Source organism: Lissotriton vulgaris, chromosome 4_1 (genome assembly GCF_964263255.1).
Source record: "Lissotriton vulgaris chromosome 4_1, aLisVul1.2, whole genome shotgun sequence".
In the NCBI taxonomy this organism is placed as follows: Eukaryota; Metazoa; Chordata; class Amphibia; order Caudata; family Salamandridae; genus Lissotriton; species Lissotriton vulgaris.
In genome coordinates this window covers 1,804,305,756-1,804,332,990 of record NC_141691.1, presented here as the reverse complement: position 1 = coordinate 1,804,332,990, position 27,235 = coordinate 1,804,305,756, and the positions used below count along the sequence as shown (strand labels likewise).

The following is a 27,235-nucleotide window of genomic DNA, read 5'->3' as shown; positions in this document are numbered from 1 at the left end:
GTGCATCCTCCCATTGCACTCTCTTTTCTGGCGCGTTCCCTCTTTTTCGCCCTCGCCCTCTGCCCCAACCTCTGCCTAAAAAAGGGGGGTTTGTAGGGTTTTGGGGAGCATAGAACGGGGGATATTGTGGAGCCAAAGCTGGTTGGAAGTGGGGGAATTGCGGGAAATGCCAGAAGGGGGGACCCATTTGTTGTCCTTGGTACGGGAAATTTTGAAAGTTATGTTGTCCACGGCCTCTTCCCCTTTTGGCCCTTGGTGGCATCTGTGGGAGGGGTTATTGTTCTCACTACTGTCAGAGCCACTATTCGACCCTCTTCTTGAAGAAGTAGCGCTTGAGTCAGAGTTATAGCTAGTACCAGGGGGGACATAGTCGTCCTTCAAATAAGGGTAGACTTTTTCTTTAGAAAATCTCTTGATATCTTTTTGCAATTTTGCTACTTTTTGATTCATGAGATATTCTTTATGTTCCGCCATCTCTTTGTTTAACTCTGTCAATTTGGTTTTAAAGCCCGGGTTAAGAACCGCAGTCTTTAAAGCAACCTACAGACCGTAATAGTCTACTCCATTATAAAAGCCACCATCCCAAGGCCTTACGCTCAAACTTACCATTCGGACAATTTCTCCGGATACGACGCAATTGTAGCGATGTGGCCGATTACAAGAAGGAATCCTCAATCCTTTCTAGGAACCTCCTTGACAGAGGGTATCCAAAAAGCGATGTCTCCAAAGCTAGAAAACGGGCTCGGAATAACAACCGAGAGGCTCTACTAGAGAGACAGGAGAGTACACCGATCGAGAACCAACCGATCACTTGTGTCACCACCTTTACCCCACTGTCCAATAAAATCAAACAGACCATCAAACGCCACTGGGGAATCCTCAATACTGGTGATCTGGATCTGGAACAACCTAGGTTTGCTTTCAGGAGATCACATAACCTGAAGGATATCCTGATCAGCACCAGACCAAAGAAAGCCACAAAAGAGACACAACAAAACCCTTTGGCATCTACCCCCTGTCAGGGGCCATTACCCGTGTGGCTCCTGTGGTGTCTGTAGATACACCTTAACATTGAAAACCATCAAACTCTCTGAGACTTTCAATTGGGAACTCAGGCACCACACTAATTGCAATACGACACATTGCATCTACTTGCTGATTTTCCCATGCAATTTGCAATATATTGGGATGACCACCCGCCCTATAAAAACCCGCATCATTGAACACCGCAGCAATTTTCGCTGTAAGAAAACCCATACAAAAATGTGTAAACACTACGTAGAATCCAACCATAATGAAGATTCCTTGAAATGGGTCATTTTGGAATCTAGCCCTAACTGCCCAAAAAATGCACTCTTTATGAAGGAGCAGAGATGGGTCCATCGCCTATCCTCTGATAGCCATGGATTGAATGAAGATATCCCTTGGCACTCGCTGTAAGCCAATCACTAGCAACTACTCAATACTGATTTTGGCTCCCTTAAGTCTGATTGGGCATGGATTACATACTATGACTACACTCTCATGTTGTGTGACCGCGATCCAGGTCCCTTTACTAGACCCACGGCCCCTCACATCTTGGCCGACACTATTTAGTAACACAACACATGACCATTACGGGTTTAAGTTCTAAATCGTGTGGGACGCCATGCCGTGTCTACACGATTAGACCTTCAATGGTTGCGTTACATTCCAGGTTCAAAACACCTTCTGCCCTTTCCATCATGGCCGACCCGTTCACATAATACACCACGTGACCATTAAGGGCCCAAAAATTAAATTGCAAATATAGCGTATGACCGGGCACACCAAGCGGGTTAAAATATAATACAATCAAACATGTCTTGGATAAGTTGTCCGCCCACTCAACTTCAGTAACTCCAGCCTTTGAGCCACGACGGCTACAGTCAGCCTCCCCCTTATACTTTTGACCATTACATCATGGCCGCTATAGTAACGACCCATGTCACGTGATCCGCACGGAAGGGCAGAAACGGCGAGGATTTCACGCTGCCGGTTTCAATAAATAACAAACACCGCCAGACCTACTCATCTATCCGAACTCGGCGGAGATGGGTAGGTGCATCCACGCGGTCACGGGCTGATTAAGGTAAGATGGGATATCCTAATGAGACTCGGATTATCCTAGTCATTGGTGCCTATTCCTATACTTTTTGCTCATGGAGCCATCTCGAGGTTTACTATTCTATTCGCCTTGCAGCTACATCTGAAGGCTTAACCCCGATGAACTGACCCGCCTAGCACTCATGTGGCTCTTAGACCCTGACCATTAGGTGAGCCATTAGCTTGTCTACACTTTGTTTATCAAACCACATAGATAAGTAGATGGTGTCACTTACATAATCATGGTTCGACCTGCCACTTTGTAACATAAATGGTGTTATTGATAAGTCTGCTGCTTTTAATCACTGTTTTTATACCACTGTGTATTACTATCACAAACATAGTGTGAGTGTGTATGTTTTACACTGCACGCTGAAATCACTCGGCATGTTCAGGTTGTGTTCATCCCCCAACACCACCCCAAGCATGCCACACTATACTCTGGCGCTGACCCTCCTTGCTATTGATGAGAAATATACTATTAATATTTATCTCCTTTCTTTCTCATTGTCTAGGCATAGGACTTTCCACTAAGGTAAAATACACCTACACCACATACATGACACTGGCATGTTGTTGAGTTCTTTTATTATTCTTTCACCCCTATAAGGTCCTGATGAATCGCAGGTGATTAACCTAAGTGCGAGAAACATGTTGACCAATTGTTTTTCACGGCTTTTCTAGGGTCACTCTACCTAACGTGGTGACACCTAGCGAGCCCTTTTTCACAGTTTTTTAATTGTAGTAGGGGGACCTCCAGAATAAAGTTGTTTCCGGCACCCCCTGCTGCATTTTAATCACTACACCAGGCTTACCTGCTATCCTACCCACACACCCGCACTTCATCATAGGGCAGTTGGATACAAAAGATCTCCGCTAAAGAGCCCCTCTTTGAGGTGAGCCCGTCGGGGATTGCACCGCCCCCCCGACGAGGAGCAACCGCCAATGATGAAGCATGACACCCTTTTGGGTGTGTGAGGCAAATACATCCAACAAAATGGATGCCCAAAGGTGTACTACTCACACCTTCGGTCACGTCAGCTTTACCTAACTTTCCCCTCCTTTTAGGAACAGTGCAGCACCCCCTTTTGTTGAATATATTGTGCCTGTGCACATATATAGTAAAGCAGAAAATCCAGCACACAGAGTCCCCCTTTGGAGTATGGTAGTGTAAGTGTGGGTAATTCAATACGTGCCTGTTTGCCAGCCCAGACTAGCCTCGTCACTACAGAAGATATTCGCTTGAAAACCTCTCTTGGAGGGGGGATTGGGATATAGTTGAGTAGGTAAAGGAGTTTAGGGAGAATTACCATTTGACAATCGCTATACGGTCGGCTAGTGATAATGGCAGTTGTATCCATCGGTTCACTTTATCTTCTATTGACGACAGTACCCTACCATAATTAGTACTAATAACGATTTCTTGGTCTCCTTGATACCATACTCCTAGGTATTTGATGGGATCTTCCTGCCATTCCAGTTGGAATTCAGTGGTGTGTGGCAATGTAGTGTCAGTGAGGGGGATAATGGATTCTTTGTCCCAGTTGATTTGGAGTCCAGATTGCCCTCCGAATTTAATGTACTCTCGCAACAGGGGTGCTAAATGGGTCTCGGGGTCTCGAACATAGAGAAGCATGTTGTCCGCATATAGCAATATGTGTAAGGGACTGCTTGGGAACTGTAGTGCAGAGGGGTGGTGGTGCTGCCTTACCTTGCATGCGAGTGGTTCTAAAGCTAAGGCAAACAATAAGGGGGATAGTGGACAGCCTTGTCTTGTCCCGCGTTCTATCTTTATTGAGTCGGAAATATAGCCATTGACCCTTATCTTAGCCACCGGTTGTGTGTACAATAGTTTAACCCACTGGATGAACATCGGTGGGAAGCCCATCCTATTAAGTACTGTTATGAGATAGGACCACTCGATGGAGTAAAATGCCTTGGTGACATCTAACATGACCGCCACGGCATTGGTACTAGGGACCAGGTAGTGGGACAAAGCAAATAATGTGCGAGTGTTATGTGTGGTTGCTCTTGATGGTATAAAGCCAGATTGGTCTGGAAGGACCAAATTTGTCATAAGAGGTTGCAATTGTGTGGCAAGTATCTTAGCCAAGATCTTAGAGTCCACGTTTATAAGTGATAAGGGGCGATATGAATCGCATAACTCTGGGTCTTTGGCTGGTTTTAAGAGCGCGATTACCATTGCTTCCCTCAGGGTTGGTGGGTGTATGTTTTTCTCAAAAGCATCACCAAACATCTCGACTAAGCAGGGGGCTAAGAGTTCAGCGTAGTGTTTGTAAAATTCGCATGTGAACCCATCAGGACCGGGGGCTTTGCCATTCGGCAGTGATTTGATTATCTCGGTGACTTCCTCCACAGTTATTGGGAGCGACAAATATGCTCTTTGTGAGTCTGAGAGCCAGGCAATGGCCACATCCTCGAGATATTTAAATATCTCCTCAGGTGATGCAGTTGGTTGGGACTGATAAAGCTTGCCGTACGTTTTTAGTAAAACCTCGCAAAATATCAAGCAGGCCTGTGCAAGTAGAGCCTGATTCATCTCGTATTTGTAAAATCGCCTGGGGTCCGCGCCCTTCACATATTTTTGCCGCTAACACTCTGCCTGGTCTGCCTCCCTCACTGAAGACTCTAGCTTTGAGGCGCTTATGAACATATTTGACCTCATCCTCAGCAAAGGTTTGATATTCAGTGAGTACCTTCCTTATCTCTCCTACTATAGATTGAATTTGGGTTAATTCGTATTGGTGATCTAGTTATTTTAAACTTGTCTTACACTGTGTTAGTTGTGTCCGAATGCCACGCAGTATTCCCACTGTGGTGCTTATGCATACCCCCGTATTGTTGCTTTGAAACCCTCCCACAGCAGACTTGGATCCTCCGTCGAGCTCTCATTCAGTTGAAAATAGTCCTGAATGGCCGTGGCTATAGTGTTCGCATAGAGTGAATCTGTAAGTGCAGTGGCATTGAACCTCCAGCTACAGGAAGGTGGCTTGTAGTTTGGCATATTGAGGGTCAGCACGATTGGATTGTGATCGGATAGGGATTTGGGCATGTGTTTGATGTCCGTTGCCATAACAGCGTGTTTGCGGAACCCAGCCAGTAATCAATACAGGACCAACTGTTATGTGCTACTGATGTGTGTGTTGCTTCGCGAACCCCTGGATGTCTTGCTCTCCATATGTCATGCAACTGCAAATCTGCCATCATGTCCAGCACTTTAGCTCGTGCTTTTCTATGTGGCTCAGTTGTCGTCCCTGACCTATCTGCTTGGTCACTCAAAGCCAGGTTTAGATCTCCTCCCCATAGCAGGGTGCTATCTACCTTATCATGTAACTGTTGCCATAGTTTGTGATAGAAGTCAGGTGCGTCAGCAATTGGCCCATATGCATTGACAACCGTCACCCGGTGTCCTCAGAGCATACCTGTTATTATAACGTATCTCCCCTGAGTGTCAGTTATGACGTTCTCAATTTTAAAATTTGTGCCTTTGTTTACCAGTATCGAGTCTCCTCTAGAATAAGAAGAGTATGTGGAGTGGTGAGTGGCTTCTGCCCATTTCTGGCCAATACAGGTATGGGTGTGCGGGGGTATGTGGGTTTCTTGCAGTAATGCAAATTCTATGTGCCATCGGTGCATGCAGGATAAGAAGGTGAGCAACCCAATATACCCTTGCGGGCTCGGGCAGAGTTTATTATAAAGAAAAATAGCCAACAAGGGGTTTTATTGTTTTGTAATTTCTCAGCACTATTAGGACCTGTTTTGGAACAATCAAAGTACCTAAACCTGAGATTAATCAGTGGCTGTCCTATGTTATTCAATTATAAAAGGAGTTCCTGAAAACAAGAACAACAGATGTTACCACACTAACATCATATGTACAATAGATGATCAATAAAATACAAGAACCCCGACCGGACTCGTTTGACGTTCCTTGGCGCGAGATTTAAAAAACACTCAAGTGATTTGAAAAGTGACTTAACTTGGACAATTCGCCAGAAATTGTAGACTACACCACTGTATTCAATACGAGTGTATTCTGGGCACAAATGATTTATTTCTTTGCCTGATTTCTACGCCACAATTGAAGGTGCTGCTGCCGTCTTGAACTTTAATTTGACGTGCTCTTGATTTCAAAAGGGTCATCAATTGTATATACTACTAATTTTGTCCTGATGATGGTCTTAAGAAAACTTCAAAAAAGACCGAAACGTCGACTTGTTTAGTCCAACTCTGCACATTTTGTTTCATGTCATCTTTTGATTTTCTTCTGATTTTTCGTTGAAATCAATTAATTACTGTGCTTAAGCAGTCTGGACTCAATATTTGGATATGTTAAAGGAGAAATAACCAATACCTTGAATATCCAAGTTATATCTATGTATGTACCCTACCCTACATGAATGCTCATCCTACTGTACATAAATATATATTTGTTGCCTTGAACTTAAATAATAATTTTCAGACATCAAAAAATCCTGGTTTCTTGTATTTTATTGATCATCTATTGTACATATGATGTTAGTGTGGTAACATCTGTTGTTCTTGTTTTCAGGAACTCCTTTTATAATTGAATAACATAGGACAGCCACTGATTAATCTCAGGTTTAGGTACTTTGATTGTTCCAAAACAGGTCCTAATAGTGCTGAGAAATTACAAAACAATAAAACCCCTTGTTGGCTATTTTTCTTTATAATAAAATCTGTCCATGCAGGCAAAAAGTTGTCTTATCTTTTTCGGATTGGTAAAACCTCGTATGTTCCATGTAAGCATGTTTAAGGTAAGTCTACCCGGTATGTTGTTTGTCATAGTTGATATAGATTGTTAGACGTAGGATCATTGAGATTGTGTATATGTTGTTCTCCTAATGTGCAAAGCCGATTTTGTGTACAAACAGAACGTGCATCACGCAGAATCATTACATCTTGGTTTTCAGCAATGCCTCTCAAGTGCCATGGTCTAGTAACATAAACATGTTCCCCATCGCCCCTCCCCCCACCCACATCAGTAGCCCAATTCTGCCGAAGCCATATATCCCCCTTAAACTTCAGAACCGTGTGGGGAGTACCCATGTGGGGGGTCCGCCTAGGATGCACATCACCATCCAGTGTATGGATGAGGACAGATCATAGTTAAGTTATAGGCATACAGTTCATAACATATATGAATAACAGCATAACCAAAGGTGCTAGAATGCTAACAGTATCACCAATCAGTATATAAAGTCAGTTTTTGCGGCGTCAAGTGTGTAGCGTATATTTACAGTTATGCACACTGCCTCTTAGTCTGAGGCATTTTAGTGCCCTCGTATTAATGGTGACTTAGGTTCTAACAGTCCCACAGAGTAGCAGTGTCCGATGACTGTTCATAGTACTGGATCTTAAATAAACAACACAGTAGTCCACCATCATTATACAGTTCCTGCCACAATACAATCTACTGGTATAGTTATTTCGGTGGGTTTCATCCAGTCTTAAGTTTCCTGTAAAGCCACCAGAAATCACTGTGGATGTCAGCAGGTCGTCAGGCCGACAGAGGTCACAATTTGATGCATAGCATTTGTAAGCATGTTAACGTCAGGGCTTAGGGTCTTTGCAGTCATAAGCAGTCTATGAGGAGCAGTACGTTTTGCAAGGCCGGTGTCATGGCTCAATACATACTACGCTCCTATGCATCAATATTATATTGCAAGCAGTTTATACTAACGAAGGATTGTGAAAAATAAAACAAGGAAAGAGGGTATGCACCTAGACGTTGTGTCCATTAGTGTACATTGCATATCTATTCCTAGCATATTCCAGTGTCCAAAAACTTTGTACTCCAGTATGGCACAACTTACCATTTAGGGAGCAGTCATGTTCAAACAGTCACGTTAGAAGAAATGTAGACCTACCAGGAGTCCACAATACAGCGTGCATGTTCGCTGATAGTCATGTCACAGACATTGCCGTGTCATTCATCCCTCAATCTTGATCATGCGCTGGATCCGCTTGCTTCTGTTCCTTTCGCCGTGTAGCAATCTTCCTGATGAAGTCCTGAGCTGCTTTTGGAGTGGAAAGAATCGTTTGCTTGCCATCCCACGTAACTTGCAATCGGGCTGGATATAGCATTGCGTATTCTACCTGCAAATCCCTTAGTTTCGCCTTGTGAATTCTTTACGTGCTAGTTGCACTGCTACAGTATAGTCCGGATAAAACTTCAGTTGATTGTTTTGGTAGGTCACTCGCTTCTTTTTCCTCGTCACATGTAGAATATTATCGCGATCCCGGTAGTTTAATATGCGGGCTACTATTACTCTGGGCGGCATGCCTGGCGGTGGCCTGGGTGCTAGCGACCTGTGGGCACGTTCAACTATAAATATTGGAGAGAGATGATCTTCACCAAAAACCTCTCGGTAGAGTGCCTCCACATACGGCTCCATGCGGCCTGTATTGGTGGATTCAGGAACGCCTGCGATCCGGATATTATTGCTGCGCGATCGTGCCTCCAAATCTTCTGCTTTATTTTTTATGACTTCCAGCACTTTTTCCATTCCATTGCATTTAGAGGTACTTGCTCGCGCTTCATCCTCTACCGCCGACAGTCTATTTTCCGCTTCATCCAGTCTCTCCCCCTGATTGTTCAATTTCAGCGCCATGTTATCTACACGGCATGTAAGGTGGTCCAGTTTGCCATTTATACCCTGAAGACTAAATTGGTTCGCTTTCAAAATGGATTCCATTCCGGTTTCTGAAGAATTCTCGGCTTCTGCTTCAGTATCTGATTGATTCGCCTGGCTGCACCTAGTTCTCCTCAGCTCAAATGTTAGCTTTGGCTGTTGCTTATCTGGTTTCCCCATCTTGTGCAACTGCGTTTTCAACTCAGCACTCCAGCAGTGGTGCAGATATAGCGCGTGTTCAGCGCCGCCGTGTGTGATCCAGTGCCCCGTGTCCCAGTCACGCGTGATATGCCGCAATGCTTTCCCGCAGACTCAATATTGTCACAGAACTGGAGGCTTACATGTGGGACGCAAAGTCATTAGATATCGCTGATTTTAGCGTTTATAGCATTCTATACACAACAGTTCAGTAAGCTACAGCAGTGTGGCGTAATGTTTCATAACCAGATCATTTTTATAGCTCGGCCCGTGTGTGCAACTGGGTTTCACAATGCTGTTTCCATCTGTGTTCTGGACACCTTAGTGCCCATTTCCTAGGCTTTAGTGTGTTGGTGCCATTTGCAGTTCAGCAGGCCCTTTCCCTTTGCCGGCGAGCAAACAGAGGGTGTCCAAATTGGCCGCTCCCGTCGCTCCTCATTAGCTCTAATGCTATAGAAGCAGCGATTACGCCCTCATGGTTTGTCCAATGTAATATACCCAGCCCTCCAATGCCAGATTCGTTTGCGCATACGTATTGGGGAACACAAGTTTGAACCACTTACATTTACATTTGAATGGCAGAGAAGCGAATCTCGGAATGGGGAGATGGGTGGCCATGCAGTTGCCGATTAGTCATTGAAGCCGCGTGTCTCTATAAAGGTGGCTGAGCGCATTTACGCCTTTGGGAGCACTCAACACCTGCGTTAGTTTGCTGATGTAAGAGTAGCTGCACATACGCTCCACTCGGCAGTCATGGTAGTTAATTCCAAGGTACACTTGGCGCTGCCATTTTGTTCTGCACTCCGCTACGCTGGTTAGTTGAGTTTCAGGAATTTTTGCAAATCTGCTTTTACCTCCCGGAGTCCCCACGATACCAGCCGCAAACTGTCTTTCAATTAGGCTTGCCTGCGCTCTGCAGTACCTTCAGAAATTGTCCGATGTGGGCATTAGCAGAGTTGCTGTATGACGGCCGCCATTTTGCCAGTCTCTGATCACAGTATCCAGCAGAGTCGGCAGCTTCTTCTCCACCTGGGGTTTATAATTTAATCGCTCAGAGCGCGTTTTAGATGCACTGCTCCTCCAGATTCCCAGTTTTGCTGTTGAATATGCTGAAGTCGCCCTTATTGCAGTGTTATTATGCAAGTCATGGATCTGTCCGGCAGAGCTGCCACATTAGCCAGCCATCCCGCAGTGCGCTCTCTAGCGCACCCCTCTACATGGTCCCATTTAAAATGTGGTGGTCCGCCCTGGGGTTCCTGAAGTTAATTAATACACAGTCCCCCTGTATATCTTTTTTCTTTAATCCTATCCAGCTAACCCGCCTAGCAAATAAAATTTTACTCTGGATCAGGGGAGGCAATAGTCTGTGTTTATTTAGCCAAAAGATGACCTTATTTTTTAACTCCGGGTATAGCTCTGCTCTATTTGGTTCCAGCTCAGGAACTCCAGCTAGAATGACAGTATAAGGAGTTGAGGCAGAAGGAAGATCTATACATGGCAGGGTATGTTTAATTATTGATCTATTAGGATCTGTAATATTCCCAGAATCTCCTCTACTAGTGCTTGAAGAGCTACCTTTTGCTGGTGTGTCCGTTATAAATGCCACTGTAGTCAGCCCTTGGCCAGCTACCCCCTCCTTTGCTGCCGTTACTGCACCAAGACAAGACCCCCCTGATGCCACAACGTGATTAGGTGGAGAGGAAGGCTCAGCTATAGAATTAGATTCTCTGTTAGCATTTCGGGGGAGTGTGGCCACCTGATTACTCTGCTGTATGGAGGCCAGTTTGGTTATTCTCGAATTACCCAGAGTTTTAAAAAGGGCATCAATTTTACTTCCCCATGAATCGACCTTCAAGGTGAGCTTCTCTAAATGCTGTATGAGAACTTCTACCTCGCTATGGATGTGTGTTTCCAAATGCTCTTTATTTTCTCTTGGCAAAATTGTAGCCCATGTCGGGGTTTCCAATGCAAGCTGACTGCTTCCATTAGGCGTGTCACTCGCAGTCTGGGTCGTTGACGTTGCTCTCATGGAGGAGCTCACGTGCTTCCCCCCCTTTTTTCCTTTTGTTTTCTTTGAGAACCTTTCCTATTGGCCCCCGTCATGGGTAATTTAAAGGGAGATATAGAGAGAACCCTTTCCGAGGGGCAACATTAGATCAGGGGTAGCAGACAGATCTGATAACCGGGCTAGATCAGGAACTCCCGATTCTAAGGCCAAAGAGGGCATGGGATTAAAGGCGTCAAAGAAACCCTACGTTCTGTGCGCTCAATCTCATTAGAGACTGCACCTATCGCCTGCCGTAACATTTTATCAATAGCTGTAGGTTTTGTGTTAGGTGTATGCGTAAAAGCTTTCTAACGCGCCTGGAGATTAGAGGTGGACCACCGCACATTCTTAAGTGGGACTAGTTACTCAAACAGGATACAAAGAAAAAATGTGAAATGCTATGCAAAAGGTGGTGTGGCGTGAGGAGAGCATCCCGCGGGGATAGATGGCTGCTCACCAGCAGCCTCAGCAAGGGAGAAGGTTTGTGGGTCCCGTGCTGCGTGGGGGAAGGCGGCGCTTTGTAGCGCGATGTCAGTGCCTCCCCCTGCAACAGCTGTGGTCACTTAAGGCGGTGCGATGCACCCTGGAACCAGGAGTCCCACCAGGGTTGTGTGGCATGAGGCGAGCGTCCCGCGGGGATAGATGGCTGCTCACCAGCAGCCTCAGAAAGGGAGAAGGCTATATACAGACACATTTTCCAGTATCACATTCAAGAAAATATATGCCTCAGTAACTTAGCAACTTACAACATCTTTCTGTATAATTGGAACCCAGGCCACCTAGACCATTCATATCTTAGTTCAATACTTGCATTGTTGTCATGGTGGGGTGAGAGTCAATATGTTCAAATGCATACTTTAAAGACTAGCACTTGAAACAGGGACACTATTTATCAATGCACTGAAATAACCTGATGTGGGGGACCTGTGGATGTCATCACTTTGTTAATATACATTTAAGAATTTACATTCCCTTCCATTCTCCGCTGCTAATAATACATTTTATTTTTAACCAGTTCTGTTCATACCCACAGAAAACTGTTGTAGTGTGTTGTTTAGTCGTGGCCCAATGCCCAGAATCTATGTCCCACGATCATTATTTCAAAGCCAGTCCAAAAGAGTTTTCTTTAACCTTTAATGAATCCTATCATCAAAGGCCATGCTGGCCATTTCTCAGTAACTATTCTTATTTTTCTGTGCATAATTTTAACAGCTTATTTTTCTTTCTGCAGAACTTGGAAGGTGGACAGGCTGCTTCCTGTCCCATTGTTACAAGAGAAACAGTATTTGAAACATCCTGTCTAAAGTTCTATTTCGTTAACTTCCTCATGTATGAGTTTGTGCAAAAGGTCTGTTCATCATGGGACAGCTCGGTGCGTTGTGCCCTTGTGGTTGAGAATGCCAGTGCAAACATATATGTTTCGCATGGGCAGATGTATCCTTTCCAAAAAAACACATTTACTTTGCACTGTAATAATAAACACACTTCAACGCCCCCCCACTTCCACACAGAGGAGAAGCGTGCTCACTCATGTACAGTTACTCTAACTGAAGGGATGTTTCTATTTTGAGATAACGGGGATGTTGACACTGCCTGGGAGCACAGCAAATGGACATGTCACCCAGTCTAGCATGAAAACCAGGTGCCAAGCAGCCATAAATGTCCCAGGCGAACACACAGGAACCATACCCTGAAACTAATTCTATCAACCCCTTACGGATGATAGCCAAAGTGGGCTTGCCCAAAATTAATTGTGCAAGCTCAGGGTCCAAGAGCTCTGTTGCTAGAGTATTACAAAACAAACCCTTAGTTAGTGGCTGTTAGGCCAACCAGACCTTTTTCTGCCCACTTTTCACACACAGTCCACACTACTCCAAAGCACTTCAAATGAATGCATAAAATACAGTAACAGCACTTCAAATAAATGCATATAATGCAATACTAACACCAACACCCTCCTTGTTGTGAGTAGGTGGACACCCATTCACAAGGCAGTGCACCAGACACAACTGCTCTACAGCTACAACTTCCCAAAAACTAGTTGCACACTGTAATCTCCATTTTTTTCCTTCCAGGAGAATAATCACAGCCACAATAAAGATATTGCAATCTAAACGAAACACAATATTCAGTCCTATGTCATTATTGTACTCCCCATTTTCAATAGATGGAACAGCAATGCAGTTGTGTTACTTGAAAGGAACTCGTATCCCAATTATTGTTCTGTGTAAGTGTATGTGGTAAGGAGTCACCTGTCCCTCTTGCAGTAGACAAACTTACAGACACACTCCGGTACAGTGACACAGAAGGTAGTCAGCAGACTATTTTTGGCTGCTCATTCCTGGGGTGTGGGGGACGGATAACAGATACGTTCAACTAATCATGCAGCAATCATACAGCCAGCTGCGTATTAAAATGAAGCTGAGCAAGCGCCCATCATCAGACAACGTGACATGAAATGGCATTTGCTGCAATTTTACCGAAAATATTCATAGATAGGACAAAAAGAGACAGAGGTAGAGTAAGAGATTTCGTTCCCCTTCCTTTCTTTCCGGGCCACGTAGACCCACAGAGGTTCTGCTGAACGAGTCACATAAAAGGCGAGACAAAACAGGTGAACTCTGCACTTACACAGGCACATACATATAACACAAATAGCCGGGGTCTATCCCTAGTTGGTGCGGATCTACACAAGCACCTGTTATCTAATCCCAAAATAGTGTGAGTGTAATTAGTGTAATCATAAAGAGAGCTGGAATCTGTCATATCATAAGTAGCACTGCACAGACCTAGGGTAATGTGCAATATAAAAGCAATGTGAAAGTGTCTATTTCAGCAGTCTAGAAATATTTTTGTATGAAAATGGCAACAGAACTCGGTGTCCTCTTGTCAAAGTCAGATCAGTGAAAAATGTAGATGTACATTCAAATTTGATAACTGATGAACACTGGTATTACCAACTAAAATCATAAAACTCAAGAAACTTATTAATGCAAATCAAAGAAAACAACAAATTACGTGTTCCTTCCCTGTGTGAAACAAGGCGTTCACCCCCCCCCCTCCTTTTCTCAGCATCCGACACCTTCCACCCCTGGAGCCAGTGAGTATCGCAGGCAAGACAGGGAACTGCATAATTTCACCCTCCTTGAATCATCAGTAGTCTTGTCTGGTGCGCTCCCACCCCTTGAACTGTTTAAATTTTGTGAGCTGACGAGCTCGGGAGCCTGCACCTTCATGCTGTGAGTGGAACTGGTCCTGAGAGACGAGGCAGCACGCCCTGCAACCTATGAACTTTGCCTTTTTTCCCTACTGACGATTGAGGAATCATGAAACAGGTGTCTAGGGATACGAATTGAAACTAATAATACAGCACTGGCTATGAACACTTTGAAATTAATTGAGCGAGAAATAATGAACTACATGAACCATCATGCTTGAGGTAATTACGTTGGGACGTGTCTGGTGCGCTCCCACCCCTTGAACTGTTTAAATTTTGTGAGCTGATGAGCTCGTGAGCCTGCACCTTCATGCTGTGAGTGGAACTGGTCCTGAGAGATGAGGCAGCACGCCCTGCAACCTATGAACTTTGCCTTTTTTCCCTACTGACGTTTGAGGAATCATGAAACACGTGTCTAGAGATACGAATTGAAACTAATAATACAGCACTGGCTATGAACACTTTGAAATGAATTGAGCGAGAAATAATGAACTACATGAACCATCATGCTTGAGGTAATTACGTTGGGACGTGTCTGGTGCGCTCCCACCCCTTGAACTGTTTACATTTTGTGAGCTGACGAGCTCGGGAGCCTGAACCTTCATGCTGTGAGTGGAACTGGTCCTGAGAGACGAGGCAGCACGCCCTGCAACCTATGAACTTTGCCTTTTTTCCCTACTGACGATTGAGGAATCATGAAACACGTGTCTAGGGATACGAATTGAAACTAATAATACAGCACTGGCTATGAACACTTTGAAATGAATTGAGCGAGAAATAATGAACTACATGAACCATCATGCTTGAGGTAATTACGTTGGGACATGTCTGGTGCGCTCCCACCCCTTGAACTGTTTAAATTTTGTGAGCTGACGAGCTCGGGAGCCTGCACCTTCATGCTGTGAGTGGAACTGGTCCTGAGTGACGAGGCAGCACGGCCTGCAACCTATGAACTTTGCCTTTTTTCCCTACTGATGATTGAGGAATCATGAAACACGTGTCTAGGGATACGAATTGAAACTAATAATACAGTACTGGCTATGAACACTTTGAAATGAATTGAGCGAGAAATAATGAACTACATGAACCATCATGCTTGAGGTAATTACGTTGGGACGTGTCTGGTGCGCTCCCACCCCTTGAACTTTTAAATTTTGTGAGCTGACGAGCTCGGGAGCCTGCACCTTCATGCTGTGAGTGGAACTGGTCCTGAGAGACGAGGCAGCACGCCCTGCAACCTATGAACTTTGCCTTTTTTCCCTACTGACGATTGAGGAATCATGAAACACGTGTCTAGGGATACGAATTGAAACTAATAATACAGCACTGGCTATGAACACTTTGAAATGAATTGAGCGAGAAATAATGAACTACATGAACCATCATGCTTCAGGTAATTACGTTGGGATGTGTCTGGTGCGCTCCCACCCCTTGAACTGTTTACATTTTGTGAGCTGACGAGCTCGGGAGCCTGCACCTTCATGCTGTGAGTGGAACTGGTCCTGAGAGACGATTCAGCACGCCCTGCAACCTATGAACTTTGCCTTTTTTCCCTACTGACGATTGAGGAATCATGAAACACGTGTCTAGGGATACGAATTAAAACTAATAATACAGCACTGGCTATGAACACTTTGAAATAAATTGAGCGAGAAATATTGAACTACATGAACCATCATGCTTGAGGTAATTACGTTGGGACGTGTCTGGTGTGCTCCCACCCCTTGAACTGTTTAAATTTTGTGAGCTGACGAGCTCGGGAGCCTGCACCTTCATGCTGTGAGTGGAACTGGTCCTGAGAGACGAGGCAGCACGCCCTGCAACCTATGAACTTTGCCTTTTTTCCCTACTGACGATTGAGGAATCATGAAACACGTGTCTAGGGATACAAATTGAAACTAATAATACAGCACTGGCTATGAACACTTTGAAATGAATTGAGCGAGAAATAATGAACTACATGAACCATCATGCTTGAGGTAATTACGTTGGGACGTGTCTGGTGCGCTCCCACCCCTTGAACTGTTTAAATTTTGTGAGCTGACGAGCTCGGGAGCCTGCACCTTCATGCTGTGAGTGGAACTGGCCCTGAGAGACGAGGCAGCACGCCCTGCAACCTATGAACTTTGCCTTTTTTCTCTACTGACGATTAAGGAATCATGAAACACGTGTCTAGGGATATGAATTGAAACCAATAATGCAGCACTGGCTATGAACACTTTGAAATGAATTGAGCGAGAAATAATGAAGTACATGAACCATCATGCTTGAGGTAATTACGTTGGGACGTGTCTGGTTCGCTCCCACCCCTTGAACTGTTTAAATTTTGTGAGCTGACGAGCTCGGGAGCCTGCACCTTCATGCTGTGAGTGGAACTGGTCCTGAGAGAGGAGGCAGCACGCCCTGCAACCTATGAACTTTGCCTTTTTTCCCTACTGACGATTGAGGAATCATGAAACACGTGTCTAGGGATACGAATTGAAACTAATCATACAGCACTGGCTATGAACACTTTGAAATGAATTGAGCGAGAAATAATGAACTACATGAACCATCATGCTTGAGGTAATTACGTTGGGACGTGTCTGGTGCGCTCCCACCCCTTGAACTGTTTAAATTTTGTGAGCTGACGAGCTAGGGAGCCTGCACCTTCATGCTGTGAGTGGAACTGGTCCTGAGAGACGAGGCAGCACGCCCTGCAACCTATGAACTTTGCCTTTTTTCCCTACTGACGATTGAGGAATCATGAATCACGTGTCTAGGGATACGAATTGAAACTAATAATACAGCACTGGCTATGAACACTTTGAAATGAATTGAGCGAGAAATAATGAACTACATGAACCATCATGCTTGAGGTAATTACGTTGGGACGTGTCTGGTGCGCTCCCACCCCTGGAACTGTTTAAATTTTGTGAGCTGACGAGCTCGGGAGCCTGCACCTTCATGCTGTGAGTGGAAGTGGTCCTGAGAGATGAGGCAGCAAGCCCTGCAACCTATGAACTTTGCCTTTTTTCCCTACTGGCGATTGAGGAATCATGAAACACGTGTCTGGAGATACGAATTGAAACTAATAATACAGCACTGGCTATGAACACTTTGAAATGAATTGAGCGAGAAATAATGAACTACATGAACCATCATGCTTGAGGTAATTACGTTGGGATGTGTCTGGTGCGCTCCCACCCCTTGAACTGTTTAAATTTTGTGAGCTGACGAGCTCGGGAGCCTGCACCTTCATGCTGTGAGTGGAACTGGTCCTGAGAGACGAGGCAGCACGCCCTGCAACCTATGAACTTTGCCTTTTTTCCCTACTGACGATTGAGGAATCATGAAACACGTGTCTAGGGATACGAATTGAAACTAATAATACAGCACTGGCTATGAACACTTTGAAATGAATTGAGCGAGAAATAATGAACTACATGAACCATCATGCTTGAGGTAATTACGTTGGGATGTGTCTGGTGCGCTCCCACCCCTTGAACTGTTTATATTTTGTGAGCTGACGAGCTCGGGAGCCTGCACCTTCATGCTGTGAGTGGAACTGGTCCTGAGAGACGAGGCAGCACGCCCTGCAACCTATGAACTTTGCCTTTTTTCCCTACTGACGATTGAGGAATCATGAAACACGTGTCTAGGGATACGAATTGAAACTAATAATACAGCACTGGCTATGAACACTTTGAAATGAATTGAGCGAGAAATAATGAACTACATGAACCATCATGCTTGAGGTAATTACGTTGGGACGTGTCTGGTGCGCTCCCACCCCTTGAACTGAAGTGGAGGAAATGTCATCAGCAGAATGCCGACACAGTGACATGGAAATTATCAGAGCTAGGAACAAAGAAAGGAATGAGGACGGCTAGTATGATAAACAAGAAGTACTTCGGTAAACAATCAACGGAGATAAACCATAGACAGAGGGTCACCGGCCAAAGAAGCACTGGCAGGGGCGTGAGAAGAGGACCAAGAGAAAATGATATACAAGGCGAGCTCTTAGAATCTGGTAAAAAACAGTGCTATACAAATGTGCGGATAGAGACAGAGCAGGAGCCAAAGACATGACACAGGCAACTAACGGTTAAGCACTGGTGTCGTCCTCCAACAGCCAGAGAGCGGAGATAGAGAAGACAAATTGAAATGTCATCACCTCAGGTCTCCGAGCTCCGAGGTGTTGGAGTCCAGCAACCGGTGGCCGTGGAAGCTGGTAAGATGTTTTGGGGCTGCATTCTCCACCAACTGTAGAAGCTGAAATAAAAATGATAAGGAATAATACAACTAACACAAGTCTCTGTCAGCACAACTGTTAGCAAGATTTATTGGGGAACAACAAATAATGCAAAAGTACGTGCAGCACGGAGGCAGACAACATAGATACTGAATGCCCAAAGATGTGACATTGGTGACAGCTTTTATAGGCCAAAACCACAAAGGATGCGGCATCATCACATACGTAGCACAAAAGAAGCCCTAGTCATTTGACCAATTAGCAAGGGTCTGAAACAGTTGTATACCATGTAAGGTCCGATCCATACTGTTGCTGACCACGTGACCCAAGTGGGCAGCTTCTGGGACTTTCCACAGTAATGTAAGATATAAGTCTGGTGCTTTTCCAGTTAATAATTGCAATATAATAGAAAGGACCAGACATATTGCAAAATGTGCTATGCCGAAATGTCTGGGTCTACCTGCGCATTCTTCCCTGCCACGTATTATTCTTCATCAAACCTAGAAAAGTACAATCATTTGTGCACTGCTTTTTATGTCAACTTAGCAGGGCCTAAAAGCTTACAGCATTTGGTATCATACAAGAAAGATGGCTTCTACAAGGCAACCACTGCAGGCCAATCCCACAAGCAGCACTTCAGCTTGGGAATAGTCCCACCTCAGTTTCTTCAGGTTCCTCTCCTCAGTAAAGGTTTCTTCTTGTAGTTCAAAGTGATCTAATTTCATGGGATCAGGGTCGCAATATATATACCCCAAAATCCTTTGTTCTCTGAGGGGAGAGGGGCCTTTGCCCAGTCCAAACCAGTTCTGAAGCACTCTGTTTACCAGACTTCTCCTTCCCTTTCACAGAGCAGTGCAGAAACATCAGACGCCCCACAGGAGGTGGAGCCAGCATTGTGGAAGGCAAGTACAGTCCTGGAGCACTTTGTTTACAGGACTCCTTCTCTTCTTTCAGTGTGCAGGGCAGAGACATCAGCCGCTCCCCAGGAGGTGGAGGCAGCATTGTAGAAGTTAGGCACAGCCCTATTCAAGGTTCAGGTGCAACTCCTCCCTCCCATCTAGATGCAGATCTCTCTATTCACCACTGGGCTGACTCATCCTGTATCTTCGAATCCCCCAACCTTGTCACTCACAAAACCAGACAAAGGAATACACAACCTAGCAGAGGCAGGCTTGAAAGGTTAGGCAAGCACATACCTACTTTCTAAAAGTGGTGTTTGCAAACACAGAATGTTAAAACCAACTTCACTAAAAGATGTATTTTATCATTCTGAGTTCAGGCATACTGAACTCTAATTTCTACCATGTTCTCTGAGACAGTTAGGATTATAAACATGTAATAATCTAACAGCCCATTCTGGCCTATGGAGAACAGGTAGCCTTGCAATAGTGAAAAACGAAAATGGCTGTAATTTACTATTAGAACAAGCCACACACACCAGGGCTTGTCCTACCTTATACTTACAATGCATCCTGCCCTTGGGCCTACCATAGGAGTGACTGATATGAAGAAAAGGGAAGGTTTAGGGAGTTGCAAGTGGGTGCACTTTCCCAGTCAGTGTGACAGTACCAGACTGCACACAGGCTCTGCAATAGCGGACCTCAGCCGTATTTTACAAGGCTGCTTCTGTGGGTGGTACAACCAGTGCTGCCGGCCCACTAGCAGCATTTGGATTTACACACCCTGGGCACACTCAGTGCACTCGACTAGGGGCTGGCAAGTAAACCAAATAGCCAAACATGGAAACACTGATTAATACATCAATTTACAATGGGGAGCACTTGCACTGTGGCACTATATAGCAGTAGCACAGTGCCCAAAGCATCTAATACCAGCAAAAACACATGAGGCAACAGCAAAAATGGAAGGGAGACCCACGCCAATGGTGCCAGGTCTAACAGGGTCCCTCTTATTATACCCAAAAATCCTTTGTTCTCTGAGGCAGAGAGTGTCTGTACCCAGCCAAATCTAGTTCTGTAGGGCACTTTGCAAGTGTACAACAACCTCCATTGTAAGTGTACCCCTAGGTCCAGACACACCACAGGGGGCGGAGCCGTCATTTTGGAAGGCAGGCACAGCCCTATTCAGGTGCAGGTGCTACTACTCCCACCACTCCAAATGCAGACCAGGCCTATTCAGCCCAGGCCTGACTCATCAGGCTCTCTGGAGCACCTGTTTCTACCCAGCCCCTGACACTACAAAGCCATATATGCAATACACAAACCTAGCAGAGGCATACTGGATTGCTAAGCAAGAGAATACCTACTTTCTAAAAGTGGTATTTTCAAACACAGAATGGAAAAATCACCCTCACTGAAATATGCCTTTTAACATTCAGGCATACTAAACTTTATTGTTTTACCTCGTACCCAGGGGTAGTTATGTTTATAGCATGTTATACTGCTCAGACGTGAGTCCCTTGCTCACTTTGCCACTGGATTCAAGCAAGCCGGGCTGAAGACGGCTGAAATGCCAGAAACCGGTCCTCGGTAGCTTGTTTCCGGTCCAGGGAAGGCATGGCTTGGCAGTTCGGGCTGGACTGTTCCCATGAGACACAGGGTCAGACTGATTTGCATATGGCCATGTCTGAACTGGGGTGGCAGAGTGGGCTAAAGAATGGTGATGGATTAAACCCAGAGCAGTTGACTGGGGGTGAGTGCTTGTATTGTCAACGCTCCGTCCATCATTTCCTTTGGTTTTTCTTTGTTCGCCATAAAGTGGCAGGGTATGCTCAGAAGTGAGTCCCTTGCTCACTTTGCCACTGGATTCAAGCAAGCCGGGCTGAAGACAGCTGAAATGCCAGAAACCGGTCCTCAGTAGCTTGTTTCCGGTCCAGGGAAGGCATGGCTTGGCAGTTCGGGCAGGACTGTTCCCATGAGACACAGGGTCAGACTGATTAGCATATGGCCATGTCTGAACTGGGGTGGCAGAGTGGGCTAAAGAATGGTGATGGATTAAACCCAGATCAGTTGACTGGGGGTGAGTGCTTGTATTGTCAACGCTCTGTCCATCATTTCCTTTGGTTTTTCTTTGTTCGCCATAAGTTGGCAGGATTGCTCAGACGTGAGTCCCTTGCTCACTTTGCCACTGGATTCAAGCAAGCCGGGCTGAAGACGGCAGAAATGCCAGAAACCGGTCCTCAGTAGCTTGTTTCCGGTCCAGGGAAGGCATGGCTTGGCAGTTCGGGCTGGACTGTTCCCATGAGGCACAGGGTCAGACTGATTTGCATATGGCCATGTCTGAACTGGGGTGGCAGAGTGGGCTAAAGAATGGTGATGGATTAAACCCAGATCAGTTGACTGGGGGTGAGTGCTTGTATTGTCAACGCTCCGTCCATCATTTCCTTTGGTTTTTCTATAGCATGTTATCAACAAACTCCCCATTCTGTGAGCCTTGCAATAGTGAAATACGAAATTGGCAGTAATTCACTGTCAGGACATGCCACATACACAAGGGCGTGTCCTGCCTTTCACATACAATGCACCCTGCAGTTGGGGTGTTACTCCAAAACCAATCCCAGGATATTTGTTTCCGGTCCAGGAAAGACCTGGCTTGGCAGTTCAGGCTGGACTGTTCCCTTAAGGGACAGGGCAAAGATTGATTTGCATATGACTGGGTCTGAACTGGGGTTGCAAAGTGAGCTAACGAATGATGATGGATTCACCCAGATCTGTGACTGGGGGTGAGTGTCTACAATATTTCTGCGCTCCATCCTTCATGTCCTTGTGTTTGCTTTATTTGCCCTAACTTAGCAGGGAATGCCCAGATGTGGATCCCTAGCTCACTTTGCCACTGGATTCAAGATAGCCTGGCTGAGGAGGCGTGCTACTCCAAAACCGGTCCCAGGATGCTTTTTCCGGTCCAGGGAAGACCTAGCTTGGCAGTTTGGGCTGGACTGTTCCAATAAGGAAAAGTGTGAAGACTGATCTGCATATGACTGGGTTAAACTGTGGTGGTAAAGTGAGCTATCAAATAATGATTGATTCAACCCAGTTCTGTGAAAGGGCGTGAGTGTCTACAAAGTTTCAGCGCTTCGTCCATTATCTCCTTGTGTTTGCTTTGTTTGCCCTAAGTTGGCAGGGAATGCCAAGACGTGGATCCCTTGTTCGCTTTGCCACTGGATTCAAGCTAGCCTGGCAGATGAGGCCGGTCACAGTATGCTTGTTTCCAATCCAGGGAGGACCTGGCTTGGCAGTTTGGGCTGGACTGTTTCCATAAGGAAAAGGGTCAAGACTGACTTGCATATGGCTGGGTCTTAACTGGGGCAGCAATGTGAGCTAAAGAACGATGATAGATTTAACCCAGATCTGTGACTAGGGGTGAGTGTCTGAAAAGTTTCAGCGCTCCGTCCATCATATCCTTGTGTGGAAGTTTCAGCGCTCCGTCCATCATATCCTTGTGTTTGCATTGTTCGCCCTAAGTTGGCAGGGCATGACCAGATGTGGACTCCTTGCTCACTTTGCCACTGGATTCAAGCTAGTAGCCTGGCTGATGAAGGGTGTTACCCCAAAACCGGTCCCAGGAGGCTTGTTTCTGTTCCAGGGAAAATCTGGCTTGGCAGTTCGGGCTGGACTGATCCCATAGGGAACAGGGTCAAGACTGATTTGCATATGGCTAGGTCTGAACTGGGGTTGCGAAGAGAGCTAAAGAACGTTGATGGATTCAACCCAGATCTGTGACCAGGGGTGAGTGTCTGAAAAGTGTCAGCGCTGCATCCATCATCTCCTTGTGTCTGCTTTGTTTGCCCTAATTTGGCAGGTTTTGCCCAGGCGTGGATCCCTTGCTCACTCTGCCACTGGATTCAAGCTAGCCTGGCTGATGAGGAGTGTTACCCCAAAACTTGACCCAGAATGCTTGTTTCCGGACCAGGGAAGACCTGGCTTGGCAGTTCAGGCTGGACTATTCCCATAAGGAAAAGGGCGAAGACTGATTCGCATGTGACTAGGTCTGAACTGGGGTGGCAAAGTGAGATAACAAGTTATGATGGATCCAACATAGGTCTGTGACTGGGGGTGAGTATCTATAAAGTTTCAGTGATCCATCCATCATCTCCTTGTGTTTGCTTTGTTCACCCTAAGTTGGCAGGGTATGCCCAAACGTGGATCCCTTGCTCACTTTGCCACTGGATTCAAGCTAGCCTGTCTGATGACGGGTGTTACCCCGAAACTGCTCCCAGGATGATTGTTTATGGTCTAGGGAAGGCCTGGCTTGGCAGTTCGGGCTGGACTGTTCACTTAAGGAACAAGGTCAAGACTTATTTGCATATGGCTGGGTTTTAACTGGGGTATCAAATTGAGCTAAAGAAAGATGATGGATTCACACCAGATCTGTGACGCGGTGAGTGTCTGAAATGTTTCAGCGCTCTGTCCATAATATCTTTGTGATTTCACGGTTTATTGTCATTGAATCCATATTTTGGTGCAGACAAGTGGTAGATCCACCGTTGTTCCTTCTCAAATAGGAGGTTCTCATGGTTATTCAGATGTCCTTCAACTGTTCATTGACAATCCATCTCATGCCGGTGGGTGTGTAGCTTTCTCTTAGGAAGTGGTCTGTCATCTTTGTTGTGTTGCATTTGATGTTGTTCCAAAGCTCGCAGATCTGTGTCTTGATTTTCCTACTGGTCATTCCCATGAGGCAGAGCTACATGAGACATGATCACGTTGGTAGCAGTACAGTTGGTGTGCTTTTTAATTACCCACACCTTTCCTTCTTCTAGATTGAGCATTTTAGTTCATGAGGTAAGATAGCATATGCTGCAGTTCCTACATGCGTAGTATCCCACTAAGTCTGGAAGGCCCCAATTGTTCAGTACAGTGCTCCTTGGTTCAGTTTGGTTTTTGGATCACAGGGATACCAGGTTGTCCTTTAGTCTTCTTGTTCACTTGAAGGAAAACAATGTTTTTTTTCTACTTAAGCTTTCCTGTTTGAAGGATGTGCTAGTGTTTATTAATAACTTCATCACTTGGTTTGAAATGGAATTAAAGGTGATGGCGCATGTCAGAGGGGATATAGTGGAACTCTACACATGCGTATACACTACACTGAAGCGTATACCACATTACCTCAACAACAAAAATGCTCCATCTAGAACCAGAAAAGGTGTGGGTAAGTGTTTTGTAGAACAAATGAGACCTTTATGCAGCAAATGGACTTCATTGAATTATTAAAGTGAGCCTGTTTCCTCTTTCCCCACCTCATTGTCTATGTTTCCCCCTCCAGTGTCTGGAATGTCAGCAATAAACGTACTCTGTTTGTGAAGTACAGTCAGTTCCATCCTGTCCACATGAATAGGTCAAGGACTTTCAAAACAACAACCCAGACTTCCTTTATTCTAGTTCACTCACACATGCACAAAGTGCATAACAGACAGATTGTTCAAATGTATACATACACACTTGCACTTGGGATATCATGCAAAGAACTGGTTCACCTGCTGCAGCGGAACTTTACAGGCCAAGACTACTGTCAAAAAGATAAAAGGTCTGGTCACACAAGGAACACTAAAACATTGTGCTGTCACCACCGCTCTAATGTCTAAACCTGTGACATTAGCCTCCTTTCACTATGAAGAGCCAAGATGGTCCACTCCTCCAGACCAAGGGAAGTACCAGGATCAGGCTTACACCAAGAAACTGTTCTCAACCTTCACACACACACACATCAGATTAGTGTGAGACTGTGGCTGAAAATCCAGAAATTGGGATAACAGATACTCAAAGATGGGTACGCAGGGTAGGGAACGCAACTGTACCCCACATAAAGGACATTACTATCCTATCTATCATTCACCATGAGATGTCACCAAGAGATGTCTCAAAAATGAGGTATGTCTGTACTTGGGGCTGCTGCATTTCATAAAGATGGTCTAAGGTGTATTGCACCACTAACATACCGCCATCAGTTTAGAAGCACAAAAGCGCTGTCCTGGGTAGACGCCATCAATACCCGAGGTCGAAATATGTCAACACTCTTTTCCAGGATATAGGTCCCCAGTGAAGATTATCGCAAGCACAGGTTATCCTGAGGCTCCCAATTTTTTAGACGCAAGGTATGGTGGTACTGAAGTGGATCTGACCCTATCCCTGGACTTAACTGAAAAATGTGGGAACTTCCATAAAAGACTGTCTAACTATGTGTTTCCCTAAGGCGAAAAACAGACTGGTGATTAGAACGTCATACTGCTTTGATTTTCAAAAAAAATAGAGGAACTACTTCAACACATCTTGACATGAAAGAGTTATTACAAAAATGCTGTGCTTGTTCATGCACCTTTCAATTTTTAAATACATACACACAAATGTTGGTTTATAAAGAATCACAACTTTCTTGTGATTTATCTGAAGATACAAACTGATTGACTCATTTTTACATAGATGGTATGGAAATTGAGCGAGGAGGGCTCTTCTTTAAAACTTGAATTTGTGAAGGAGCACAACTGAACAATGAGTTAAAGAGGTTATCTGGAGGCCATATATATTTAGACTTTAAAAATATTTTATAGTATGCTGCTACTGGTGTTTCCTTGAACATAAACACAAAGAGCTCCCACAAAAATCATAGTTTACCTGTCTTTCTGAGCAAAGTCATAGGGGAACCAAACCGACTGGAACCTTTTTCCGAAATGACTGTCCTCATAACTGAAGTACAATTCAATCCTCGGATCCAGGAATCCTCTGTAGGCAAAACACAACTGCACAGAGATAAGAAATAATTATAGTACATGTCAAGTAAGTAGTTATACTCGTCAAATATGTTAGTCTGCATATATTTAGGTGCTTTATATTGCAAACAATATGTTGCCTACACTTTCCACTCCTACTACACTCTTTCCTTCAGTACATATTTTGCTACATTATCAGTTCGTTAGAGAGACAACTAAACACCATGTATGACATTATTATTAATTCATTTAAGGTCATATTACTTTTATCACTCTTTCATTTGCTGGGGTTTGCTTAACTAATTAGCATGAAGGTATGGAGATGGTGGAAGAAAGAGCATCAGTGAGAGCACTAAAAAGAGCTAGAACATTTCCTCCACATAATAACATCACGGAGATGCTTTGGCTCGGTGCTGCAGCAGTGATGAAGCTACAATGGAAGAGGCACCACTATTCTGACAAACAATATTAAGATATTGTTGACATGCGGGAGAAATGATGTTGCTGCATCTGTAACTGTAACTTTAGAGGGTACCTAGGGTGTAGAAGGATACTACTAACAGATCTATTGCCATGCCTTCAGTGAAGCTCGTGGGAATCGATCCTTAGATCAAGGACAAGGTGATCAGGGCTTAAGCCAAGGGCATTGCACAAGCTTTAGCATCTGAGCATGCTTTGAAAAGTCAGAGGACAGCAAGGAGGAATTCTATGTACCACTAATATGGAGAGATGCAAATGGAACATGGCACTGGAAGAAAGTTGATGAGTAAAGTTTGGTATTGCCATCATTTTGGAATACCAGGCCTTTGGTTACAATTATTCTTCAGGATGCTGACTAACTTGTGATATATGGGATTCACTGCAAAAGGGTTTGAGGAACTCCTTTATGACTTTGTTTATCCAGGGAAAAGAACTGTCTATCAGAAAACAACTAATTTTAGCTACGAATAATGTGGTGATCATTTTGGGCTAGATTAAGTTGGATAATGTGTAGACATCCTCGAGGTTTCCTGCTAAGCAGCATCCAGGAAGCAGAAACACTGTTTGAGGTCCGCATGGTTTATGTGGAATTATT

At 44.8% G+C, this 27,235-nt stretch overlaps 1 protein-coding gene across 1 annotated transcript in view; it reads right to left on the bottom strand.

The window, feature by feature from the left end:
• The window catches only part of LOC147724582 (fibrocystin-L-like), a 2,246,326-nt gene that overhangs the window by 1,680,645 nt on the left and 538,446 nt on the right, over positions 1–27,235 (bottom strand). The window contains exon 24 of the mRNA XM_086918063.1: positions 26,066–26,190. Within this exon, the coding sequence (XP_086774189.1) occupies positions 26,066–26,190 (125 nt within the window). The remainder of the gene's footprint in view (positions 1–26,065; positions 26,191–27,235) is intronic.